General features: G+C 38.4%; 1 protein-coding gene across 3 annotated transcripts; it reads left to right on the forward strand.

Annotated features, from left to right (window-relative positions):
* The first annotated feature begins 1,319 nt into the window (after positions 1–1,319).
* LOC110995747 (tyrosine-protein kinase Src42A) lies at positions 1,320–26,114 on the forward strand. 3 transcript variants are annotated; one of them, XM_022263047.2, is made up of 6 exons: positions 1,320–1,897; positions 19,733–19,854; positions 21,543–21,706; positions 24,327–24,654; positions 24,738–24,916; positions 24,987–26,114. In XM_022263047.2, exons 1-6 carry the CDS (start codon positions 1,533–1,535, stop codon positions 25,350–25,352), a joined length of 1,524 nt encoding a protein of 507 aa, XP_022118739.1. In that variant the 5' UTR covers positions 1,320–1,532; the 3' UTR covers positions 25,353–26,114. The 3 variants fall into 3 exon arrangements, with proteins under 3 accessions (XP_022118739.1, XP_022118738.2, XP_022118740.1); XM_022263046.2 differs by lacking the exon at positions 1,320–1,897 and adding an exon at positions 12,668–14,479; XM_022263048.2 differs by lacking the exon at positions 1,320–1,897 and adding an exon at positions 15,672–15,884.
* Positions 26,115–26,126: the final 12 nt, after the last annotated feature.

The following is a 26,126-nucleotide window of genomic DNA, read 5'->3' on the forward strand; positions in this document are numbered from 1 at the left end:
ATGGTGGAGATAGACATTCCGTAAGTAAATTTCTGGCGCACCGGTCGCGATTTTCGTGAAAATCATCTGGAGTGCATTCAGCATACGGGACACGCTTGCGCAATGCGTGAACACTATGCAAGCGTTTATGGCAAGGGGGCCGATGGCTGGCCATACGTTGCTTCACCCTGTGTTTAAGATGTGAAAGTTTGGTTAAAAGTATAAAGGTTTAATAATTAGGATGAAGCTTCGAGAGAAGCGCTTTATGCCAAAGTCAATTCACTCTTTGATTCCTCTTTGGACCCAATGGCCTGTGCTCATGCCCATGTATTAATTTTATCACTTACAGACCATACATGGCCAAACTCATCCTAAAAATAAAATAAAATATTATTTATAAAATAACGTAAAACACAGTAGATGCTAACCTCTAAAACCCTCCAAGTATACCCTAGAATTAGAGTATACTACTCCCATACCCCCAAATAGATTGCTCTCCGGTGAAGGGTCGAGAACCCCATGAAGCAGCGAGAGTAATCGAGGAATTGGAGCTTGTTGACGCTGCTGAACGCCCAGCAAAGAGGTTATGTTTCCGGCAGCGGTAATAATTGTCCGGGACGTACAGTCTCATCATTTCTCCCAGCAACCATGCGTTCCTTTTCGTTTTTAAGTACCTATGGATACTCTGCCAAAAAACTCGCAACATTGCATTGTCGGTCTTTTAAAAACTGCATTGCCTATTAACAATTATTCCGCTCTTTTCATAAAGGACCGTAAGTGAAATTATTTCCACGTGGTGATGGTAAACCTGCCTTAAAAAAGGCTCAGTTATGTAACGACGGAGTATTACTGCAGGTATTACAAGCTCGAAAAGTGACTGGTAGTCCACGGATACTGATTGTTATCTCTTAGGAACTCCCACCCAAAGCTAAAAACAATACTAATTTTATTTATTCTTAGAAAATCATAATAATTTTTCTCAATTCGGGATTTCCTCGCGCCATCTATCCACGACAATGCGTAAACTTAATCATTTCAATTTGCTGTCCAATTTAACGGGTTACTTTTAACTTATCAGTTTTCATACGCTTACAGAGAGGTCGGTAAAATTAATTATCTTTTTGCTTATAATATGTAATACTTCTATTGCAATCGGTAAATTGACACAAACAGCACTGAAAATAAAGTTTTTTATGGATCACATTTACAAAACATTAGAAACAGGAGAATTTGTAAACATCCACATTTACAATTATGTTGTTTTATTGTTTTTGATTGATTTATAATGTAAATTGTCACCAATACATTTCATAGAAATGTATTTCTTGTCTACAATCTATGGTATATTAAAATGGCCGCCTATAGTTATGTCTTGTCGGGATACTGCATTCTTTGTTTATGTTGAAAATATGTTTCCCATTTGTATTTTTTGACTCTTAAGTGACATAATAAAATGTTTATGGACGTAATAGTTTTAATCATATATTTAGGATCATACAAGTGTGTGATTTGACGTAAAACAAGTGGCACGAGCCTCACCTTGTAAAGAGAAAATGGGGAACTGTTTTAGTAGTGCAGGAGAAAAGGATTCTAAAAACAAAAATGAACGGGTGAATACCCATGAAGAGGATCCAAGGCAATTTCAAACACCGGTTCCTACTCCTCCGCCGGATCCGATAAGATCTGTTGTGAATCAGGGCCCTGATACTAGCGAGGTCCCTCCCACCCGAATATTTGTTGCCCTTTACGATTACGATGCCAGAACCGATGAAGACCTTAGTTTTCGAAAGGGTGAACATTTAGAAATTCTAAATGATACACAAGGTGACTGGTGGTTAGCCAGAAGCAAGAAAACAAAACAAGAAGGCTACATTCCCTCAAACTATGTCGCTCGTTTGCAGTCGATAGAGGCCGAGCCGTGAGTATCTTTTTATTGTTTATGTTAATGTAGATAGCCTAAAACCTACAATGGTTGTAGATTTCCATTTAATAATTATGATGTGGCTTACATACCATTACAGAATGACCACTTAATAAATATGTTTCTACTATTATAATACCCAATCACGGTAGTGAGTTGCCTTATCGAGTATTTCTTGTTAGTGTTGTGTCAAATTAAAAGTGGTCAGATATTGAAAGGAAACATGATTCATATGAAGTGAAAGCATAACTGGTATGCACACATTACAATGCATTCACACAGTACACTGTGTATGTAAATAGAAAGGGAAACCTAATTGTTTAAAATACAATTATTAATTATAGCTAACACATCTTTTAATGCAACAGAATTCTTAAACAACTACTCTATGACTGTATCATGTGTATAACAGGTTTTTGCTAAGTGCACTTAACTATAAGTTTACCATCTAAATAAGAGAAAATAAAATAAAATACTTATTTGTTTCATTAATTATAGTTTGTGTATTATACTTTGTGGTAGTCAAGCCAATGCATGTGTATTAGAGGTAAAATAAGTAGTATGGTTACTAAATAAATGGTAGTCATTTATTTTATTATAATCCTGTCTGATGACCTAGATGAATGTGATAGAAAAAATTCAGTTAATTACCTTAGTATGACAGTTGTAATCCCTAGTCCACTTTTTAGAAAGTTGAATTATAGTTAGTCTAGTATTTGTAAATAATGTTTTAATATTTTTAAAAGGAATGGCATGAATTTTTATATTTATTTTTGTTAGTCTCAGAAATTTTGACTGATAAGTAAATTTCTAAAATGTATTATTTCTCTGTTAGGTGTGTTAATTCTCTTTAGTACACTGAACAGAACTCTATTGTCTAATTTATTAGTTTCTTACAATTGCACTTTAGATCTAAATGAGTTATGTAGTGTTTATTTTTTTTATTTAATTTTAGAATCCACCCCTTTTTTATTTTATTTTTATTACCGCATTGCTTATTCAGGTAAATTGAAATTTTAGCAGTCCTTTTATGTCTCATACAAATTAAGTCTTATTAAATTAAACGCCCCCATTCCATGTCCATTAGATATCAACCTAAGCTTTAATTACATCTGATCTATTACTTAGATGACATCTGATTTTAACTTAGCTCTCTTTTCTTCCTACTGCATGTAGCAAATATTTTGTGCCTAGTTTTACATCTAGTTGACTAATTAAACTTAAAAAGTTCCTGCATTTTAGAGACCATTAACCACATTTATGATAATAGTTAACATGGGATCACTATATCAATAAGCTATTTCTGTGTAGTCTAAGTTTTATGTGTGCTTATAATATTATAAGTTGTTCTTAGATACAACAATATTATCATTGTAGTAGTTGTGATTATTCTTATTATCAATAACGGTACACTTGTTTGGTTATTTACTGTTTCTGCAAATTTGTCTTGAGTACAGTTCAAAACAGCTGGTTACACCTTGTGGAACCAGCTGCCCACTGAATTATTTCCGAACCAATTCGGCTTCAAGAAAAGAGCGTACAAATTCTTAAAAGGCCGGCAACGCACTCGCGAGCCCTCTAGCATCGAGAGTGTCCATGGGCGGTGGTATCACTTAACATCAGGTGAGCCTCCTGCACGTTTGCCCCCTGTTCTATAAAAAAAAAAAAAAAAAAGTTCATGTAGGTATTGAAGTTTTGAAAAGCCTGAATCTTATTAGATCTTTGGTTTGAAAACTGCATGATGAAGTTTGTTTCAGACAAATATCTATTTTTCGATGTTATGAAATAAACTGTTTTTAAGAATAATACATTAATCACATCATCCAATTATTGCGCTACAACCCTTGATCAAGTATCAGATTTCCGCATCTGTGTCGTGATTATTTTGATTTTTCATAATAGGTGATTGGGTCTAAGGCATGCTCATGATGTTTTCCTTTCCTGTACGAGCTATTGATGATCTACGGGTTCATAAGGCGACACTGCTCTATTCTGGGATTTATCCTAGTTTAAAAATAAACGTATTGTATTCTATTGTTTTCTATGTAAGTAATAATTATCAATTCTAAGATCTGGCGACATGTACATACTGTGTATAAAATTGGGAAGTCAAGTGCGACGAATAGTGATTTGTTGTATTCAAACACGAGTAGCGTCCTCGTATCACTTCCGGAAGCGATAATAGGCACGGAGATGGCTATGACGGAAACGCTTTGTCGATATTGTCTCTTTAGCGCTTCAATTTAAGTTATGTAAATTTATTAGCTTTAAAGGATTTTTGTTTTGTATAAATTGTGGTTCGTCTTATTAAACGCAATATAAATAATAATAAGTGGTTGTTGGTTTTGTTTTTTTTCTATTAAAATATTTGACAATCGTTAAAATTAATAGAAGCGAGCAGTAAACGGTACGCGTCCGTGCGCAATGGCTCTGATTGTTAGGTAGGCGTTAAGTAGTACTTATATTGTTTTCAACAGGACTGTTGTAAAAAAATAATTTAAATAGCAATTCTCATTAAAAATCATAAAATATGTAAAAATTAACTTACGATGTTACCTTTCACAAACCCTTTTTTTGCAAAACGCAACAAATGCAAGCGATTAAATTGGATCATTGCTTGGTTTCGCCATGTATGTTAAACACAGGACAAAATTTAATTTGCTGGTTTGAGATTTTATCGATATTTGTAGTAAAAACTATGTTGCTAAGTGGGCCCATCAGTGGTTCTAACAAAGGATGAGATTACAGGTGGATGGGAGTACCTACGGTTCTTTAATAAACAAGGAAATTGTTAGGCAAATATTAAAGCCTGGTATTTCAATTTGTAAATCTAGCTTTCGTCCGTACAGTCGTAACTATTAGCGGCCACTGTCGCTTGCTTAACGGTCACTTGGGCTTAAATTTAAATATAATTACATAGAACTGAAAATTTAGTGTTTAGAAGAAATACAAGGAAACACAGGATAGATAAACTGACGATGACATAAAATATCATTATTGTCGATAGTGTATGAAGAACGTTTTCATAAATAGCTTTGCATTTGTAATTTCCTAATAATGGAGATTTGAAGTCATCGACGATGCACCAACGAGCAGTTTATTGTGGCCGTGAAGCCCTCACGCGATAATTCGGCCCCTTCGGTCACATGCTTTGACAGATATTACTAATTTATTCATAGGCGCAAATTATCTGTCATAACACTTTTATGGTGATAACAAAACTGTACGATGGGACAAGAAAATATTAGAGGCGATTACGAGGTGGCTCTTTATGGCTCCAATGAGCTCAGTTATCTTAATGTCGCCATATTAACTTATGAAAGATTCCAGAGTCGTGTCCTAGAAATATCGAACGACTATGAGGGCGCAATTGAAAGATTATAGCCCGCAGATTATGTAAATTTCTTTCGCGAGGCTGATTTTTAATTCGATCTTCTGAATCGTGGTCGCAATTGTTATGCGTCTCTCTCACCTGAACTCGAAGCATCAAAGATATTTTTACGCGCTGATGTTGGTCACAAGGTTTGACCTGGCTGATGGCACCGGGCCGTGCCGTTAACGGCTTCTAAAAACCCGTATTTCCTAGTTAAGTCTGCGGCCCGACGGGAGAAGACGGACACAGGATGCGAGTTCAGCGGCCCACTAATGTCTGGTATAGTCTAAGGCAAATGCTTGTACCTCATAAGCGGTAAGCTCTTTTGGCAAACTATTGATGACTATTGATTTCTAGTTAGCAGTTTGTAAGTAGGTACTTAAACTCAAATATTGTATTACCCTTTTTGGTCACACCATTGTGTTTAGTGTTCACTTAGTAAATAATATGAATTAAAAATGTATACCTGCATTGCCTATCGGCAAATTCGACATAGCTTTCGATTCGCGTGCTGGTACGATACAGGCTTTTCTTTATGGCGGATTCTTTGCTGTTTATTGGTTGTTACATAATGGAAATGAATTTATAATGAGGACCTTTCACGAAACGTTTGGGATTCTCGGATTTGTGTTTAATCTCCCAAATACAATTAAGTATCTTCAGCTTATTGCATAAGACCGACGAATAAAACGGTCAATGTACTATTTAAGTGGGGCTGTAGGCCCTCTGAGTTTGATCTGAGAGAGAGCAGTGGCCGACATCACATGCAATTAGGGTCATTATAGGCGATGTGTCGCGTACGAACGAGTCACACTTGGACTTAGATCGCGCCTGAGAAACTCGGCCAAAGAAATGACAGACTAAAAAGCGAGTTTATCGTTTGTTTTAATATTTGTTTATTGTATCTATGTATTTAGAAAGAGGCGGTTCTTGACTTCTTCAAGTAGCAATTAAAACAGTCGGCCCGTCGCCGGGCAAATTATAGCTTCCCTTCCATAAGTGTTGAGGAAAAAGGCAAAGCACGCGCAGACGAACGATTAGCTGCGCTGGCGCCGCTGATGTATTAGATCGCTACGCGGATGTTTTGCGCGCTAATATTAATTTCAACAGCGATTCGCGATATTTATCCAGAAGTTTCTAATGTCTAGGTACGTGTTTCTCACATTATTTTTCCAACTTGGCCAAACGGAACGTCCGAGCATTCGGTCAACGAGCCTCGCCTCATCTCAAAACACATTTAAATACAACTTTTGTGCGAAAGGAATACGTCGAATTAACGACTTATTTATAATAAGATACATTGCTCAACATTGAATAAACACGTTATTGAAATATGGGGTTGCATTAGTGCTTAATTATCCTTACTTTCACACACGGTCCCACTGGCGCCAATGTCTTAGAGCCTACGATTATTTTTAGATTAGAAATGGCTCAACAGCTTTACGTAATTGAACGGGTCGCATGCGCGGCTAGATCCAGAGTATTCGCTTCTAAATATAGGCACAGAGGTGGCATGCAATTATGCCTTATTATCGCATGTTTCAGTGGAAGGCTCCGTCACAGTTATTAGCCATTGCAGTTTCTTTAGAAATTGTCCAGATGCGATGAAATTTAAATGAGCCGTAGCCTAAGCGCTCGGGTCATATTCATTCGGGCATCCGATGGCACCGTGCGACGGCCGCACCCCGAAAACCACTCGGCCCAAATTCTATCTGGTACAGGCTCAAGCGCAAGGCGTGATGACACTTTCAATTATCACTGCAACAGAGCATAACTCTCTCTAGTTGTATTTTTATCTACAATCTCCAATGCGCCCGTCATTCAAAGCATTTTAGTCGTCTAATGTGACGTTGTGTCAGCGGCTTATCCTAATTACTCGTTTAAAACGAATGCTAACCGACGTTGCATTGCCAATTATAATCGCTGTGTTAAAACGATGTATACGAATACGAAAAGCGGCGCTGCCGCACGCGGAGACGGCGGTCGCTCGGATCCTGGTACGGCCTGGCCATCGAAGTGCTTTCAGTGAATCGGTGGCGTAAGTTTCCGTTGGCCTAGATTTGATTATTAGAAACGTCGGCGAATAGTGAAAATAATATTTTTTGTTGGCTGCCAATTTGTCAGTAATGAAGCGACGCATACGCGAGATTCGAATGCGGCGTAAGTGAGAGTTTGGCAAAATCGAAACTGGTCTATGTCCTACAGTAAAGCGAGCACTCGCGCGTAAGTAATTGTTACCACTCGGACATGACTGACACGTCCGGTATGACTTGTCGTCGAGGACCTCTCTACCTCTATGTGAGCTCTGACTGACTTTGCCCGATCAATCCCTATAAGTAGCTATTGTACGTAAGTATATTAGATAAAATTAGGTTTTAAACACATTTCCCGATTTGTTAGGTGCACATTTAAATATATGCTAAGCAAAGTGAAGATTTCTGTGACGAGAGCCAACGTCACTCGTGACATCGTAATCTCCGTTTGGGTCGGTTCCATGGCGTCGCGAGCGTAGCGCTAGGTCGTTCAACGACCTGCCTCGGCTCCGCGCTAAACCTTCATTATCCGAACAATGTTTTGCCACTTCGTGACATTCCTTTGTAATCATTAGGAAATGTAGGTTAAGGCTCTCGTAATGGATTTACGTTCTTGTTCATTTAAAAATTCGCTTTTGTTATAAATTTGTTATGACAAAAGCGCAGAGGCCTGGAATGTCCTTAATGAGTAGTAGATGGCTAGATGCTTTAGTCGGTGGCTCATCAAGTCAGGATTAGAAGATTAGCTATAATTATTATAATGCCTCTTTCTCTAGTTAAAAAGCGATTATTACAAAGCAAGTAAGAAGTATGGTCTTTCCTCGAATGATCTGAGCTTGACGACTTGTTTACTTAAAGATAAAAAAAGCGAGCTTCCTACACGAGGGTAATAATCGTCGGTCAATTGCTACTCGGAGATTAAAAGCTCAAGTAGAATCGGCGCGACCGTCTTATGTAACTGCGTACGCGTCGATCGGGTGCAACAAACTATTCATTAGCGGTTTATTCTTAGCGCAGATAGCTTCGATGTGTGCTATAATTGTCTATTTTCTCTATCACCTAAAGGCTCCGCGATAGACTTTGCTTTTACGGGCGCTTACTTTTTAGTCGTTTTAAAGTTCTGGAGAATGCGAGTCGCAGGACTCGAGCGGGCGCCGACGAGTCGCGCCGCAACTTTCTACGTTCGCGTCTAGAACGCTGTTAAACCGTAATCTGCAGATTGACGTACCGCGAGAACATTGAGACAAGCAAATTGACTTGCGCATTACCCGTTCATTGTGTCATGTTTTCGTGTGTTCAGATGCTCGAGCGCTGCAGACCCTGCTTCATTACCATTGTGGCCACACAGCTGCAATAGCTGTGTGGCACAATTACGTAATTTATAACGACGACCATCAGCCTATAAATACATTTGACTTTATCACATTGCCATTCCACTTACCGGGGTATTTGTTAGAATGTATGGTATTTATCAGTTATCTAAGTATAAATTAATGGATTAAATAAAAACACAAAGCGTGGTTTCGTTAAAGGGGTGCTGACTGCTAGGTTAGCTGTTATGAGGTTAACGCTCTTTGCAGCCTTTGTTCCGATATCGATGTTTGCCTCGCCCCTCGTGAGGAGTACTGCTAAAGAGATACACTCGGAGTATTCGGCTCTATCATAGGCACAGAGTACTCGTATGCATAATATTTAGAAACGTACATGTCTTTAGTTTGAAACCTTATCGCGCTTACATGAACAAGTCGAACTTTAAGATAATTTCGTGTTTAAAATTGCGAACTACTATCAATAAATCGTTTATCTTATCCGTGATATATATCGGTTTTGAAATTGAAATGACGTTTAATTTGGTAAAAAGGCGAAGGCGCCGCGTCCCGGCGCCGACGTCTCGACGTTGACCGTTTCCACGAAATTACCGTGCTAGCGCTGATTGACATAAATGTGCACCGACCACTCGAAGGGTTACTCTGGCCAGATGTCGTTTCTATCGGGCGCTAATTAAAATTTCTTCTTTGTGTCACGTCGTTTCCCCAAACCTCTACGCGCCACAGGCTTGGTGTGTTATTTCCCAATGTTTGTTTCTCAATAATTTGCACTTGATAATACCACTCATAGACCTTCAATTTACTCCTTGATGAATAAAATCTTTAGTCACCGAAGGCCAACTTTGACGTATTTCATTCAAAGAATTGTTAGCTTTTCTTAAGTCTCCCATTCTGAGAAATTTGTATTTCCCATTCGAGTTAACCAACGAAATGCTGCGTTCATGTTACGCGTTTATCCGTTACACAGATAACTAAATTAGTTACATGAAACCCCCCTTATGTAAGATATTATAAGGATGGGTGAACGAAACTGGGTGTTTCACGGTCAAAAATGAAAAATCATTTTTATATTTTAAACGCACTTTCTTTTTAATTTAACTTAAATCGATTAATCATAATAAATGTACCTCCTGACACCGTTTATGAAAAATCTAACCTACTTTAAAATGCCTCAAGAATCGTCTGACAATTATTGTTTCGCACAAGTTGAATTCACTTCAAAAGAGATTCCTCAAGTATTGCTTTACTTAAGTACCTACTAAACAACTCAAGGACGAATCTCACGAGGTTTTTTTATATTTTATTTATGTCACAAAACGTAATATTACTGTGTAGTGTCATAGTTTGCGTAATAACCAATATAATTATTGCAGTAATTATAAATTAAAACGAAGTAAGTAAATAATTATAATTTATAATAATTTTCCAGCAACCAAGAATATTGTGAGATTTTATCGCAAGTTTCTGAGATATTTGAAAAGTCTAGATAAATATAAGAGGATAGCATACTATTCTCTCATATTAAATCAAGATTGGTACGGTTACGCCCGACCCCAATAATGAATCCACAATCTCAGATTGTTTTTCAATCTGCGAGTCGATCGTTCTCCTATCTGAATCCCAATAATCAAATCAAACGAAGACTTCTTCTTCTTCAAGTGCCTCACTATATAATAATTAGTTGAAGGAGGTGTTAGCGATCATGGCGCAACACGTGGCCCAGGTACACAACTTTCCGCTGCATAATGTTCTGCATAAGTTTTTTCATTATTCCAACTGGATTTATAACCTCCTACGAAGACAATCCAATGCAATCTCTTCGCTCTTTACACTCATATTTGATAATCAATAGAAACCGAAATATAGGAAATAAAACCGTACAAATAATGTTAACACATAAATGTCTTTGTTTAAAACATATCAAATCGCTTTATAATTATTTCAAAAACTGGTGTAAGTTTAAATCTTAAGATAGGATATTGGCACAATTGAACTGTCATTTTATACAAAGGATAGGAAAGGTACCGACCTACCATGGATAGCTTGTATCGACAGATGGCTATTACAATCCGTCGATTGGTTAATTCAAGGTAGACATCTTAAACAAATCAATATTTGGATTAAGATGTCTACCTCAGTTTGTTAAAAATGGATTGAGATAGGTTATTGTGTTTGGGCGTTAAACGTCTTATATTATATATTTCATTTGTCAAAATTGCTGCTTTATTGAAACCTATCTGAAAATAGAAGAAATGAAAGAAAAAGAAATAAAATCAAGAAACGGTTTACATATAATATAATTTAATAGATTAAATTAATACATTTTAATATAATATATATAAGGATGGGAATTTTCCTGCCATCGGGCCACCCCAAAGTTCCGCTAAACAGAAAGTTGTTCCTCGAAGCTCGTTATCACATATCGGAGGTCATCGTGACGTCGGCATCACCGCGCATTGAATTGCGCACATGCGTGTTATGATTCAAACTTGACATTAGAAGAATTTTTCTTATTGGCCCTATTTCTTTTGTATGCAGTGTAAATTGAAAGAAAATAAAGTGTTTGTCATTTTCATTGCATAAGCAGGCACCTACCTAAGCAAGGCTAATACCATAGTCTACGAAGCTTATTGATTGAAAACAGCCCATCTCGTCGACATTACTTCCTATTATAATCAGGCCAACTAGAGATCAATTAGATAAAAGTGAAAAAAAATCTCTATGTTAATATGCTCTACTTGACATGTAATAAAAAATAGTTACCTAACTAATGGCATATGTTATAAAAGATTAAAGAGACAAACTTGTATTCGTTTAACATGTAATTAGATAATCACTTAATGCTATATCTAGTTATTTTGGGCACACTACCGTCGACCCGTGTTCTGGTGCGTCTCTCGGTCTTAAGCTTTATTCGCCTGTTAATGAAGCGTAGTTAGGATAATTAGTATCCGATTTGTCTGTGGCCACTGCGAGCTGCGCATCCCAAGTTGCCCCGGCGCCGGGCCTAACTGTTGAATGGCATTCGTGCATAAAGTTGCTTTAACTAGTTTCTACGCAAAATGTTTCATGTTATTCCCTTTTTTCTATTTTAATACGGCGAAATAAGGGTTAATAAATCAAAGTCAAGGTCAAAAATCATTTATTCATAAAGGCAACACATTGTACACAACATGTGCATTGAACGTCAAAAAAAGAAATGTAAATTGAATGCTTTAATTTTCCATTTACTGCCAGTTACTCAAATCAAGGGCGTAGAACTAAAGAGAAGAACTAGCAATAAACTCTCCGCCACTCTTTTTATATTTAATAATATACCTTTAAGGTATATTTTTTATACTTTAAGTTATTAAAATACCGATAAGTGTTACATACTGTGGATGATTTGTGGAATTCCGTCTCCGCCTCGCCGACGACATGATGGACTGCCCTGACACCGATAAGGCCAACACAAAGAGACCTAACTGTTTCTGACAGGATGACCTGACTTCACATGGGATGTCTTATTACCCACTTTCAGGCTTCGCCAATCAATCTCAGCCAGCCAAAAGCGTCGCTCGTCCATATGGCTATTTTAGAAGTGTAACTTAAATTAGCATTGGAAATGTATGGAATACACAATTGTATTAATCGTTCGCCTGCAATAAACGACGTCCGCGGTTGACGATCGGTTTACTAATTTGGCTTTGGCTGTTACGTCTGTAATGCAGATCATGAATTGGTGTACTTGCATATTTTATGCAAATTAAGAAAATTTGTGCATAACGTAACATGGCAACACTCGCGCTGTACTTTTAACCAGGCTCACATTTCTATTTAGGATTATTGCTACGAATTCTCTTTATTAGTCAAATAATTAAATTGATACTTACAAATAGTATATAGATTGACTATTTTAAAGGGCTCGACGTGTTAACGATACCGTTATATAATTCGGCCGAAGTGCATTAAATGGTAGCTGATGTGCGGTGAGAGAGATGGTGTCGCGTGGTAGCGGGGCGGTGCGGTCTCGGCTCTGCGCCCACGACTCTCACCGCCTTATCTCTCGCGACCTCTGTCGTGTCCGGACGTGCACGACAGCCGCTCAGCTTCGCTTTAACTCGCGCGTAACGCGCTATGACGCCCTTTACGATACAAACTTGTTTAGTCGATTATTTTAACTTGATTTTTATTAAAAGTGTGGGATGTAGCCTCGAACTACAAAAGTGATTTGATTTTAAATTAATGTTGTGTTAACTGTACCCAAAAAGTTATACTTTGTTTCGTTCGTTAAATTAAACTCGACGATGGTGTCCGAAGGGGCTCTGCCCGTGGTTTGGTGTATGCGTGATAATCAATTAGTACCACATCAAGTATCCGGTGTTAAATTACAAGGTGTCGTCACTGGGGCTCACATAGCGGCCGTAACAGACTTTTTACGTATGGTAGCCGGCACCCCGATGGTTTTGCCACATACCACATTTCCAGAAAACATTGAAAATGACCTTAATGAAGAAAAAGAAAAAACTTCAAGACAAAGGAAAATATCAATGCAAGTGGAAGTTCCTTGTGTTTTCCTGTCCGAAAGTGCGTTAAAAAAGGCCAAGAGCCGACATAATTCCCTAGAAGATAAGGTAACATTAAAGAACTTCAGTACAAACTACACCGATTCGCAAAATACTAGAGATAGTGTAATGACGCTTTTTAATGCAACCAATAATGACATGATGGACGAGGTCTCCTCCACTGGCCCTAGTATTTCACACTGTACTGAAAATATTACTCAAAGAATAACTAGAATAATAGACTTAGATAACTTAAATAACGAAGAAATTAATAACGATCCAGATAAAGAATGTTCGCAAAAAATTACGAGGATAATCGAGTTTGAAGATAGTCATTCGCCTGTATCCATAAATAAGGAAGACGAAGTCCCTCAGAAAATTACCAGGATAATAGAATTCAGTGATAGTAATTTATTTTCCAATAATCATGGAGAGGATGGCGTTATGGACCATAAAGTCTTTAAATCCAAATCTATCGAGTCTATTCTTCCTTGTATGGCTAAAATAATAGAAATAGAAAACGAAAAATCTAATGAAAGACGAATTTCTTTAACGACTGAGCGAGAGATTAGATGTGGTCTCGATCATGGCAACGAAGATTCTGTAGCAAAATTCAGACCATTGCAAAGAAATAGATTAAGCGTCGATTCCTCTTGCTCCGAAAACTCTTACGCGAATATTGAAACCATTAAGAGTTTACAGGATGATAGAAAAGGGGATATGTTTGAAGATCTTGCAAATACCGAAGTTCATACCAAACCCATTATTAAATCGCGCTTTAGGAGGAAAAAAACATCTGTTTGCTCCATTGGTTCGTCTGATTGTGACGAAGAAATAGACGTAATTTTTAAATCTAAGCCAAAATCTAGTCAGTGGGTTAGTCTCGATTGGATCCCTCCACATAAAGAAGAGCCCGTGAATACGCAGGTCTGTGATAAAGATGACTTTATTTCTAAGTGGATTGCTGAACAAAACTCTCAAAGCTCATGCATTTTGGCGGACGAACGGCGAAGAAGCCTTCCGCCGAAATCGAACGAAATATATTTACAAACGATGAGAAGGTTCAGCGATGGTTTACAAATGTGCAAAGAAGATGCAGCCAGCGACTCACCCGCCACCGTCAAATGGAGATGGCACGATTTAGTAAAACGGCACCTGCAGCTTCTGAAGAATGATAAGGGATTTAGAAGACAGCGAGGTAGTTGGATGCGCACCGCCAGAAGGTTGTCACACTCGAACGCAAACAATAATAGCCTGGACACTTTTCCATTGGATACATATATGAAGCTGAACTCTATGCCGTAAGTGATTGCATTCATTCTCTAGTTTAGGCAAAATTTAGTTTAATGAGTAAGATTTAAATGTGCATCTCTGTAAGACGCCAGTCGATCTACTTCACTATACGTGTGTTTGTATATCGTTGTACGAAACTGGTTATCATGTAAATAACGCGGACGCTACACGCTTAGCTTTTCCGCTAAACAATTGTGATCTCCTCGTCCGACAAACTTACAAACAAAAACTATGCATTGACATAGAAATGCAGTAGCGTATTCTCGTGAGTCTGTTAATCAAAGTATGAAGCGCGTTTTGTTTGGATAACTGTTATATCCATAGCCAGAAATACTTGTTTCATCGCTTCGAAGTGAGGCTTTGAACGCGAGCTTACCGAGGAGTGTGTTACGAGATCAAGTGTCGAACACGCACTTCCGCAAGGCCGTCTGATTAGAATGCACAGAAGGGAGCACGCGTCCAAGGCTATGTCTGTTCGGTCGCTGCACCGGTCGACGTCTTCCTCTCGGCACTTTGGCGATTGGAAGTCAACTCAGGAAATGAACCGTCAAGGTGACACTCACGAAATCTGTATTGGACCCATCGGAAGCGATTGTGATTTAGTTTAATTTGTTTCCTTATTTGCTGTCCAGAATAATTCAATAGTTTCAAAGGAGTCTCTTAACCAAAGGCGAATCGAACATATTAAGACAACGTATACGGATGTGTCGGTGTTAGATTCGCATATTAACCTTGAGGGTTGTCTGCTCGTTGCTCTAAAGTTTCACTATTATATATATTATATATTACCATTCAATATCTGTACTCCTCGTTAAATCCAAATTAAGCCTATAGCAGCTTTTCTAGAAAGTAAACGGTGTACAGACTCTTAATTGCACCACACCTATGTAAGAACAACTATTATGGAAGGATTTTTTAATTCATAAAGAATCGCAATACTACTATACATTTTCGAACTGACCCTTTAAGATAAGACAAAGGTGGAAAATCTTTCGTTCTGTTAAATATCCCACAAAATATTCTGTCAAATATTAGTTTATTTGGCAGCAGCAATAAGCTATATTAACTATCTTTAATTCTGCATGTTTAGAATTTTGTTCATTACCAGATAATTAAAAAATAATGTCTTATCGATCGCCTTTTTGTACATGATCATATCGTCTGATTATATTTTCATAATCAGTGTTATTATTTCGCTTGACTCAAACCCACGTAATTATCTACCAAAAAAGTATTTTTGTGACCAAGTCCGTGTTTGAAAACCTTTGAAGTCGTGCCTTCCGCTGTTCTTCTACTATGACACCGATTGCTATGTTATTTCGCAATGCCATGACGCCGTCTATAGTGATTTGTGATACACAGCATGGATGCTCGGGTATTCAAAGCTGAAACGAGACGCGCACTGAATAAAAAGTAAATACGCCTTGCTCTTACATCTGCCATACAAAAAACTAAATTAATAATCATATTGTAACTGAAGCCGAGCTCTTTTCACTTTCACTTAATCGAGTTAGGTATTATTTAATATTCAAGTACCTGCTTATCGTAACGCAAATTCACAAAGTCGGCGTTTTTTGTGTCGACAAGTTGCTTTCTAGTCAAGTCAAGTTTCAAATTGACAGATGCTAATCACTGTATATTTCTCTCTCGTATTCGATTCTGTATCTGTTGCACCTATTTTGTAAGTTAAATAAAGATACAATGAAACATCGCATATCTACAAGTTATACATATTTGAATGCGATTTTTCATTGTTTTTACCACGTGGTCAGTGTTATCACAACGGCACATGTTGTTCGTCCTGCGAAAGAACAATACAACTGGTTTTATCTTTTGCTTTGCGCTTTTTGTTTGGAAACTTACCATGTTATTTTCACCACACAGCTTCAGCTATTAAGAACGCCTTGTTCTAGAGGCGGTAAATGGAATACTTGCGTCGGTTCACAGAGTGGTAAGCTTTAGGATGTGTTGTGCCAATTTTTGCACATACCTAATATAGCGTCGGTAATTACAAAGGAACAAATGATACTAACGCGTAACGACTCATTGTCAAGTTCGCTAATGTTATCGTTATTTACCGCCTCACCAAATACTAATCAATAGAAGTACGAATAACTATTTTACTTTCCTGTTTATCCGTCTATAAATAAAGATGTATAATATTCCTATTGTTTGTCTAAATCCTTAGAGAACAAAACTCTATATGCGTTTCTCTATATATATATAAACATTATTCTGCAAAATATATAATGTAATAATTATATCGTGAATGAGACATTTCTGCAAAACCTTCTGTTTCATTCAATATGCGACTAACAAAAGTGGCAATGGATGTTGTTACGATATGACCGTTTGTGGCACTGACTTAATTACATATATTAAAGTATGTTTTGGCTAAAGGAAAACCCAGAGAATTCCGTTTTGCGAATACTGAATTTACTAACTGTATTTTTATTATGATTCATTTTAAAAAGTTAATGTGCTTATATGTAATTTGTATCTCCGACCTAGGTTATGATGCCTATTGGTAAAACCTCATTGAAAATTCAGTGCCAGCCATATTCGTCCAATTGTTATCCTTATCTTTTATTTATGTGAATAACTAACGGACAAACGTCCGTATATTTTGCTTTTACCGTTTGCTTTATTATATTTAATGGGGTTTTTAGTTCACAGATCTCCGTACATCTTAAAAAATACGCTAAATACGATTTAATGGGATTTGGTCGTCATACAATGTAATGTTACTTCATCGCTTGCCCTTCCCAAGAATCCTGTTGAGATCCAAGTGAGATAAAGATTTCAAATTGACGAGATGTTTTGCCAGAGATAGATCCCGTTGATTAATCTAATTCATTTCGTTTTATAATGATAATGGCTTATGCCATAGCATTGCAAAAATATTTTCTACGAGAGCATTCGCTATAAAAACAAAATACAATGGAAAACAAAATGCCGAGCGGGATGTAATTGCTAAGATAAATGCTTCAATTCTAATTACAACTCAATTGTTCCCATTGTTGAAGGCACGTGTACCTACGTTGCAGTTCTTTTCCATCGATATAGGAAATCATTTACTAACCGATCTAGGAGGAATTCTCGAATTCTCTAATTTGAAATTGCCCGAATTTGTATGACCCCAATAACGTCATTTGCAGAAGGTAAATAGTTGGTGGATACTTTTACGCGATTTGAGATGTCAGCAATAAAGGAAGCTAGTCATATTTGCTTGACTCTGTTTGTACTTTCGAATGTATCCAATAGAATCTATTCAAACAAAGAGACCAAAGAAAGTCCTGTTTCTATATTATTGAGTTTTGTATAACATTTAATGCACTTTATTTATAATGTAGCTGCGATTTAAGTCTGTTTTTATTAAATGTAGTTAATTAGTATCAAGAATACACTACTTAGGGAAATAAACAATTTATTCGTCTGTTTCACAGACGGTTGCGGAATGTGGAAAGTTGTTTGATAAGATCTAGTAATTGTGTGAAAATAAATCTTAATTCTTGATGTCGTTAAAGTAATTGAATTCACAATCCGATCTAATAATATACGTTACAAACCAGTTCTAAGTAAATGTTTAGTTCACAACTCACATGAAAGAAAAACATATCTGCATTGGCCGTGCATGTTTTTATTGACCGAAACGTAGACGCAGGCGCATATCTGATAATTTGATGTCACACTTGATAGAGACAATGCGATCAGAGAACCGATATCTCATACGAAATGCAGGTCAAGGTTAGGCTGTCGTCTGGCCGGACGGGGCTCGCGCACCTCTCGTTCACTTTGAGACCCGACGAGTTTAATAACCGTGTTTATTTCGAACCTGATATTAATAGAAGCGGAATCCTTAATATCACTAGCAAGTTTTGTATAAGCGTTATGTTCGCTTCGCTGCTTCCGATGCAAATTTATTACACAAGACAACCTAAATGGCTGCAGCAAAATTATACGTTATAATTGTACGTTGACCTTGTTTTAAGTACTGTTGAAATCGTTTTGTTTTCCGTAAATCCACAATGCCTCTACTAGAGTAATAATTTGAAATATAGTCATGTAGTGGCTCAATTAAAAACACGATACGCCAAGATGAATGAGGATAAAACCTTTCCTATTCAATTAATCAATTCCACTGGTGTGTTCGTAGCCAGCCTAGCCAGGCCTTCAGTGAGGCCTAGTCTGCAACAGATCTATGACCCTTAGAATGCCCTTAGCACGTGACGAGGACTCTGCCGGTAATAAACCTAGTCTCGATACTCAATAGTCACAACACAGCATAGTTTTCACGGCGAATTTTTATGATTATTGTGACACGGCTCCTATACCAATAAATATCCTTTAAGATTTTATCGACAGAATCCGACATTGAATTGTAATAAGATCGTAGTTTCCCTTTATTATATATTTTTCTTTTGACGATGCAAATGAATTAGGAAAACCTTGGTTTTATTTGTCGCTTGGTTCTTCTTAGTAATTTCAGTTTGTTTTTTGTCAAAGTTTCTATTCTTTAGTGTTAAAGTTTCTGTTGTTATAATAATATTTAATCCGCGCCTACGGGCTACAATAAACAATTAGAACTCACCGTCGCAAACGCTGTAAAATATTAAAATATTGTGTAATCGAACCTACGATCATTATGAATCGTTCCTGCAAATAGCTCTTAAATAGTGAAAAAAAAAGATAAATTGCGTCCCTTAAGGATTGTAATTGTATGTGAAACATTGTCTGAATGAACTTAACTACTTAATTAAAAATATGAATATAAGGGTTCACTGATAAATGAATCTCGACGGACCACGTCTGTAATTTGAAATTCTCAACAATCTGCTATTGTATTGTGCAGTACGGGAATTTTGCAACATTGCTACTGAGAAATACTTAGCGCATTCGTGTAACTTGAACAGTATCGACGCTAAACATGCACTGGATTTATAATATTTACTAGAAAGAAGGAATCGTATCTTGTACCAAATTCAAGAGTGACTTACTGAAAATGCAAATCGCTTTATACATATTTTTAAATCGTTAAATGGTGTAGTGTCATATCCTTTTTAGATTTCGCGTTAAAATCAGTTAAACAATAAGCAAGTACTCGCGGCGCGCGAGTACCTACGCCAACTGAATGCGAAATATTCACTCATTCGTCGCTGTTGAGTCATCTCGTAGCTTTCTGGATAGTTAGATAGTTCTTATAATGAAATTGTTTCGTTCATAATTTCGATGATAAACATTAATTTATATTTTCTTCACAGATGGTATTTCCGAAAAATAAAACGAATTGAAGCAGAGAAGAAACTACTCCTGCCGGAAAATGAACATGGAGCTTTTCTGATTCGTGATTCGGAAAGTCGTCACAATGATTTCTCGCTGTCGGGTGAGTGTATTCTGTGTCTCTGTTTCTCTTCCAATTCGTTGTGCGTTCGTTTAAAAAGTAACGCAGCGGGAAAATACGTAAAATGTGGCAACTCTGTACGTGATAGAAGCCGAGGGCAATGGCTAGATAGATATAAAGTGTGCGCCCTTCGACGATTGAATCTTCATAGTAAACCGGTTAAGTTTTTCAAGTTCTCTGGCGTCGTGGGAACAAACGAACATGTGTAAAGGACTAGAACGATAAAAGCCCACTCGTGACTGACGACTAATTAATTTTATAAACTTCATTACTGCATATTTCATGTCTTTTTATTCTTACGCAATTATAAGTTAATTGTTAGGACTGTCAGTGTAATAAGTTATTAATTGAGTGTATGTGTATTGGGAAGGTGTATGAATACTCGTAGAAGTCTCTTAGCTCGGGCCGTAGCAAAAGAGATTTTATTTTCAGAATTACATCTCGTCAGTTACTAGCGTTGAATTGTAATGAAATCCTACATACAGTTCGGTGGCTCTCGCTGGAATTGTAACAGTGTTGAGAGACGACTTAAATTATATTGCGCCAATCTGCTATATGGATTGCAGACCACGTCGCGTCGGCATTTACTATTACATCATAATACTAAACTCATTCTGGAATGATAGAAGAACCTGTAACCCTTAATTATATTTTATTGAATCGTTATTGTGAAGAAAACGAGGTGTCCTCGGCTGCAATTGGTGTTAAGTTTCAAGGCCTGCCACGAAAACTGCTTTTGTTCTCTGACCTTAACATTCATGCACCACTAATGTGCTCCATTGATTTGCATAAGTATTACCATCTGACACTTGTTGTTTATGAAGGCAACCGTTAAGCTTATATTTCAGGCCTTAGTCCTGACTAAATAAATTGTTTCATTAATAATAGAAACAATTAAACGCCGACAGATAATAGATTATTTATGTCAACGTTTACACGAAGCTGCGTAAGGCGTATAAGCACGGTTACAATGGGGGAAATAAGCGTCTAAACACTTTCTCAATCATTAAGGAAAGTGAAATTTGTAATACGTTATTAAGTTTTGTAGTATTCATAAATTATAACTCAATTGCGGTGAGCGGTCTTTACAACACACTACGAAGTAGGTATTTATTTTTTAATAGCCACGCGACGACCGAGCTGATAAGAGCAACTTTAAGTTTATAAGAGCTTTTGAAGAACTTGAACTGGGGTCGAGCGAGGATGCAACATTTTGCTGATTAAATAGTTTGTTTGGCATTGGACTGTTAATGTAGCGGTAATAAGTTTTATTATATTTTCAATATATTTACCAACGTAACAATCGACCGGTAATTTTTTCCTTGAAAAATGATTGTGAAACCTCTTGCACAATACAGTGTGTGTAATCACTATCTAATGTTATCTGGTAATTACATATTATTAAAAATAAATCTACATTTTTAACGAATTTCTATGTTAATCGATGACATTGAATTAAAATCTACACACACAATTTGAAATGCGATTTATTGGTATAATATTTATAGGTTCTTAATGGAGCATTAATAAATAGAACACACCACACACACACTTTCATTGGTAGTATTAACTGGATATAATTTAAGCTTCCTCTAATTATGTCTCTTTTGTGAAAATACTTAAAAATGAAATATTATGTTATAGATTTGTTTAAACAAGGTTTTTTACAGTCCGGGACGGCGACACGGTGAAACACTACCGCATCAGACAGCTGGATGAAGGAGGCTTCTTCATCGCTCGTAGAACAACCTTCAGGACTCTACAGGAGCTGGTGGAGCATTACAGTAAAGACGCGGACGGCCTCTGCGTCTCGCTTAGCAAACCTTGCGTTCAGGTGTGTTCAAGATGGTTTCTTTAATAGCATCGACCGTCCTCTCTGCACTTAGTTCAATTGGACGACGGGCGTAAATGGTCATTTCATAGTCAAATAGAAATTAAATGCGATTTACGAATATATGCAATTTTTCGTGAAGCGATAAACCACTGTGCTCGAAGAGGTTTAACATTTTGACGATCGAAGTTAATTCTACGAAACAATGATTTTTTTTAATCTAATGAGTACGTCGTTTAAGAGTGGACTTATATGACAAAGAATTCTGAATGACATCAACCCGTCACGTATTAATTGAATGTGAATTCCGTTCGTTTTTAATAGTTAAGAGTAATTCTTCTAAAGACCATACATAATTCAATAGAAGCGCGGTGATGCAGCTTTTGAAGAATGTCAAACGTATCGAAGTTTCCAATGTTATGCAACGCTCTGCTCTGAAGCTGACCGGCGCCAAGGTTGTGACCCCGCTTTCATTGGACCCCACGTTTTGTCATCGATTCGATAAAACCACATTTCGCGAAACATATCTATGAACCGTCTTCATTCGCCAAGCCTAAGTTGGGTAAAGTTTATTAGTGGGTGCAGTTACGTCATCATTCATAGCGCGCCGAATATGCGGTAACAGGTTATATCATTGCTATTGTCAAATATGTTTCTATTTCATATATAAATCTTATAAAAGACAAGAGCAGAGTTCGCCCTCCCCAAATAAGGTTCACGTGCATGTAGCAGACATGTAGATAATAAAGCAACATAGCAATTATGCGAATGTAGCGTTTAGTTACGTTGATTATTATTAGTATTGTAAAACAATAATTCTCTTTTGTATTTTTAAATTAAGCGTCATTATTGGAACAATTAAGAGTTCGATCTGGCCGAGTCATTCGCACGTCATTAGCATTTCCTCGAACGTTATCTGTTAATGGTTAATTTAACCGGCAGACTCAAATTGTCATCTCGGAAAAAAAATTAAGATTTTTAATAAACAAAAAAAATAACATGACATTACAACTAGAACTGGTTAATTAATTCGCTGAAGAACATTTTAAAATCCAGTTACATTTTTGAAAGTTGCGAGACGGGAACCACAAAATAATGCTGTGCAGTCGCACCGTTAATTAATCATGTGCGTAGATGAAAACAACAGGAATGTTTTCCAAAAACCGTCAAACACCGGCGTTGTTAATAGTCGAGTTCGTTACTCGAATCACTTTGAGAGGATTCGTTACGCTTTTGAGTGAGCAACGGTCCACTATACTCGCTCAAGGTCAGTGTTATGGTGATTTGTTTTGTTTTAGTTTGAATTAGGTATATCTATATCTATAAGCTTGGTCAAATCTGAGCTCAAAGGGTGATTAAAGAGAAAAATAGGTGATGTGGTGTTATTAGATTCAATAACAAAGACACTTACTTCAGTGGCTGTTACTAATTAGTATTAATCAAAAACAATTTATATTGTTTAATAACGCCAAAGCGTAAATTCTTGTACGTCTACGTCATTTAAGTATAAAGCAATTTTGTGGAGTATAATATTTATTTGCAATGCTATTCGTTTTCCTTAATCAGGTATTATAATTTTATGCACAGGTATGTATGTGTGTCATCGTTGAGTATTTATTGCGAGAAAAGCATTTCGCATTTAATAAGTGGTAACACGAACAGAGGACATTAGAGACGAGGAGGATATATTGTAAGGGATTGTGTAATAACTCGATTACGTCGACTAAAAATGATTTGCTAAACTTTGACAAACAAAATGTAAACAACATTTAATTATTGCATAATTCGTGGATCCATTCAATATTATTCAGTGACAGATATTCATTAGTGTACGATTTGACGGTTGGATAACAAGCCAATGATATAACGCCTCGTTCGATAACAGTAATTTTATATTACCGTTTAAATCAAGATTGTTTATCGAATCGTTGCGTATGAGACGTCGAGTCTCGGGTTTGTGGTCAGTTGCCATTATTACCGTCGGTGTTAGATTACGCGAGGAGAATAAAAATATATCACGTTACAAATACGCAGCCGGCCCGTCTTCCCTGACCGACGCGTCGTATACGCACTGATACTATCTGTGTACATACAGACGCCACAGTATTACAGCCGAGTCGTAGAGGAAATTTCTAGTCAGCAGAATGTCAGCCGACAGTCACGTGGCTAATGGGCACTCGTGGTGGGCGGCGAACGCTTTACGGCTCGGCTGACATTGTGAGCACGTGAAAACATAATGTTCCATAGATCACAGCTGAAACGGCCACACGTAGAATTAACGACTCGATAATTGACGGCACAATGAGCCGGACAGTAGGTCTACGGACTACGAGTAAAAGTATGTCTCTGGTCCAGCGTTAGTCATGTTTATTTTTACCTTTTATATTAGGTGCACGTTTATTTGACGTACATAAACACGAGCTATTAATATTCATACTTTATTGGCAGTCGGGCTCATTAATAGTTAAACGATTCTCGCTAGAAATTAATGTTAATGTCGCACGCCGCATTCTCTATTCTTTATTCCTGGATCACGTTTGAGGCGCCGTCTGATCGTCCTCATGTGACTTGCTGCGTCGGAAATTTAAAGGAAAACTTTTACTGACTCTTAACTCAATTTCAGGTCGAGAAACCCGTGACCGAAGGTCTGTCTCACAGGACGAGAGACCAATGGGAGATCGATCGTTCCTCCCTGAAGTTCGTCCGAAAACTGGGACACGGACAATTCGGGGAGGTGTGGGAGGGTCTCTGGAATAGCACCACGCCCGTCGCCATCAAGACCCTCAAATCTGGCACCATGGACCCCAAGGACTTCCTCGCCGAAGCTCAAATCATGAAGAAACTCAGACACAACAAGCTCATCCAGCTGTACGCGGTGTGCACGCTCGAAGAGCCCATATACATCATCACCGAGCTCATGAAGAACGGATCGCTGTTGGAGTATCTGCAAGGTGCCCCAACTAATGACAAATTAATCATTTCTAACACATATCGGTCTATCGAACGAGTGCATGATCCTTACGTCCCGATGCAGGCAAAGGCCGCGGCCTGAAGCTGCAGCAGCTGATCGACATGGCGGCGCAGATCGCCGCGGGAATGGCCTATCTGGAGTCGCAGAACTACATCCACCGAGACCTCGCCGCCAGGAACGTGCTCGTGGCCGACGCCAACATCGTCAAGATCGCCGACTTCGGCCTCGCCAGGCTGATCAAGGTATTCGCCGGAATCTCACTTTATAATTTTAGCCCCGATTGTGATAATGCAACGGAACATTGAAACGCAGGAGGACGAATACGAGGCTCGCGTTGGCGCGCGCTTCCCCATCAAGTGGACGGCGCCGGAGGCGGCCAACTACAGCAAGTTCTCCATCAAGTCCGACGTGTGGTCCTTCGGCATCCTGCTCACCGAGCTCGTCACCTACGGCCGGACGCCCTACCCGGGCATGTCCAACGCCGAGGTGATGCACCAGGTGGAGCACGGGTACCGCATGCCCTGCCCGCCCAACTGCCCGCCCGCCCTCTACGAGATCATGCTCGAGTGCTGGCACAAGGACGCGCTCAAGCGACCCACCTTCGAGACTCTGCAGTGGAAGCTCGAGGACTTCTTCACGATGGACAACTCGGAGTACAAGGAGGCGTCCGCCTACTGAGCCCGGCCCGCCCTGCCCGCCCGCCGACACGCGCCGCCCGCGCCCTGCCCGGCCCTCTGCCCGGGGGCGGGCCGCGTGCCGCCCGAGCTGCTGCTGCACGCCAGCGCTTCGCTGCAGCAGCTGCAGACGCAGCGGCCGCGGCGCCCGCTGCCCCATTCGGCGACGCTGGCCGCGGTGCCCCTCTGTCCCCACCGCCGGCCCCGCTAGCGTCCCCCGGGGCCGAAAACTCGAGGACGAGTCGACGCGAGTTCGAGCGGAGGCGCGCGTCCGGAGCGAACTAGGTTCGGCAGGGATCTATTATCATTACGAAGACTAGGGATGGACTGATTCGCATATATACATATTTATCTTTCTATAGCTCGTAGAGGGGACGTATTCGTAAGAGTTAATTTATGTACGTATCTGTAGCGGTAGACCATTTATTGTTGGCGGGACTCTCGTTCGTGTAAATACAACTCGGCCCGAAGTTCGGGGAGCTCGAGTCGCACAAACCGACCGTTTGCCGTTTTGATAGACTTCACTTTACTTTTTGTATTTACCGACTAAGCGGAGACTCGGGCGTGGAAAAACCTAATTTTATTTAGTTAGCCAATTTAAGAGTAGTTCGCGGCTTCGAGCCGAACCGAGGTCTCATTACCTCCGAGTATTGATTAATTATATTTTAAGCAGATAATGATAATTTACGATTTACGGTAACGATTATTATACATATTTCACTCATTTGTAAAGATTTTTTAACACTAAATATAAATGTGAAATAAATTTTGTTTCATT

This window comes from Pieris rapae, chromosome 1 (genome assembly GCF_905147795.1).
Source record: "Pieris rapae chromosome 1, ilPieRapa1.1, whole genome shotgun sequence".
NCBI lineage: Eukaryota > Metazoa > Arthropoda > Insecta > Lepidoptera > Pieridae > Pieris > Pieris rapae.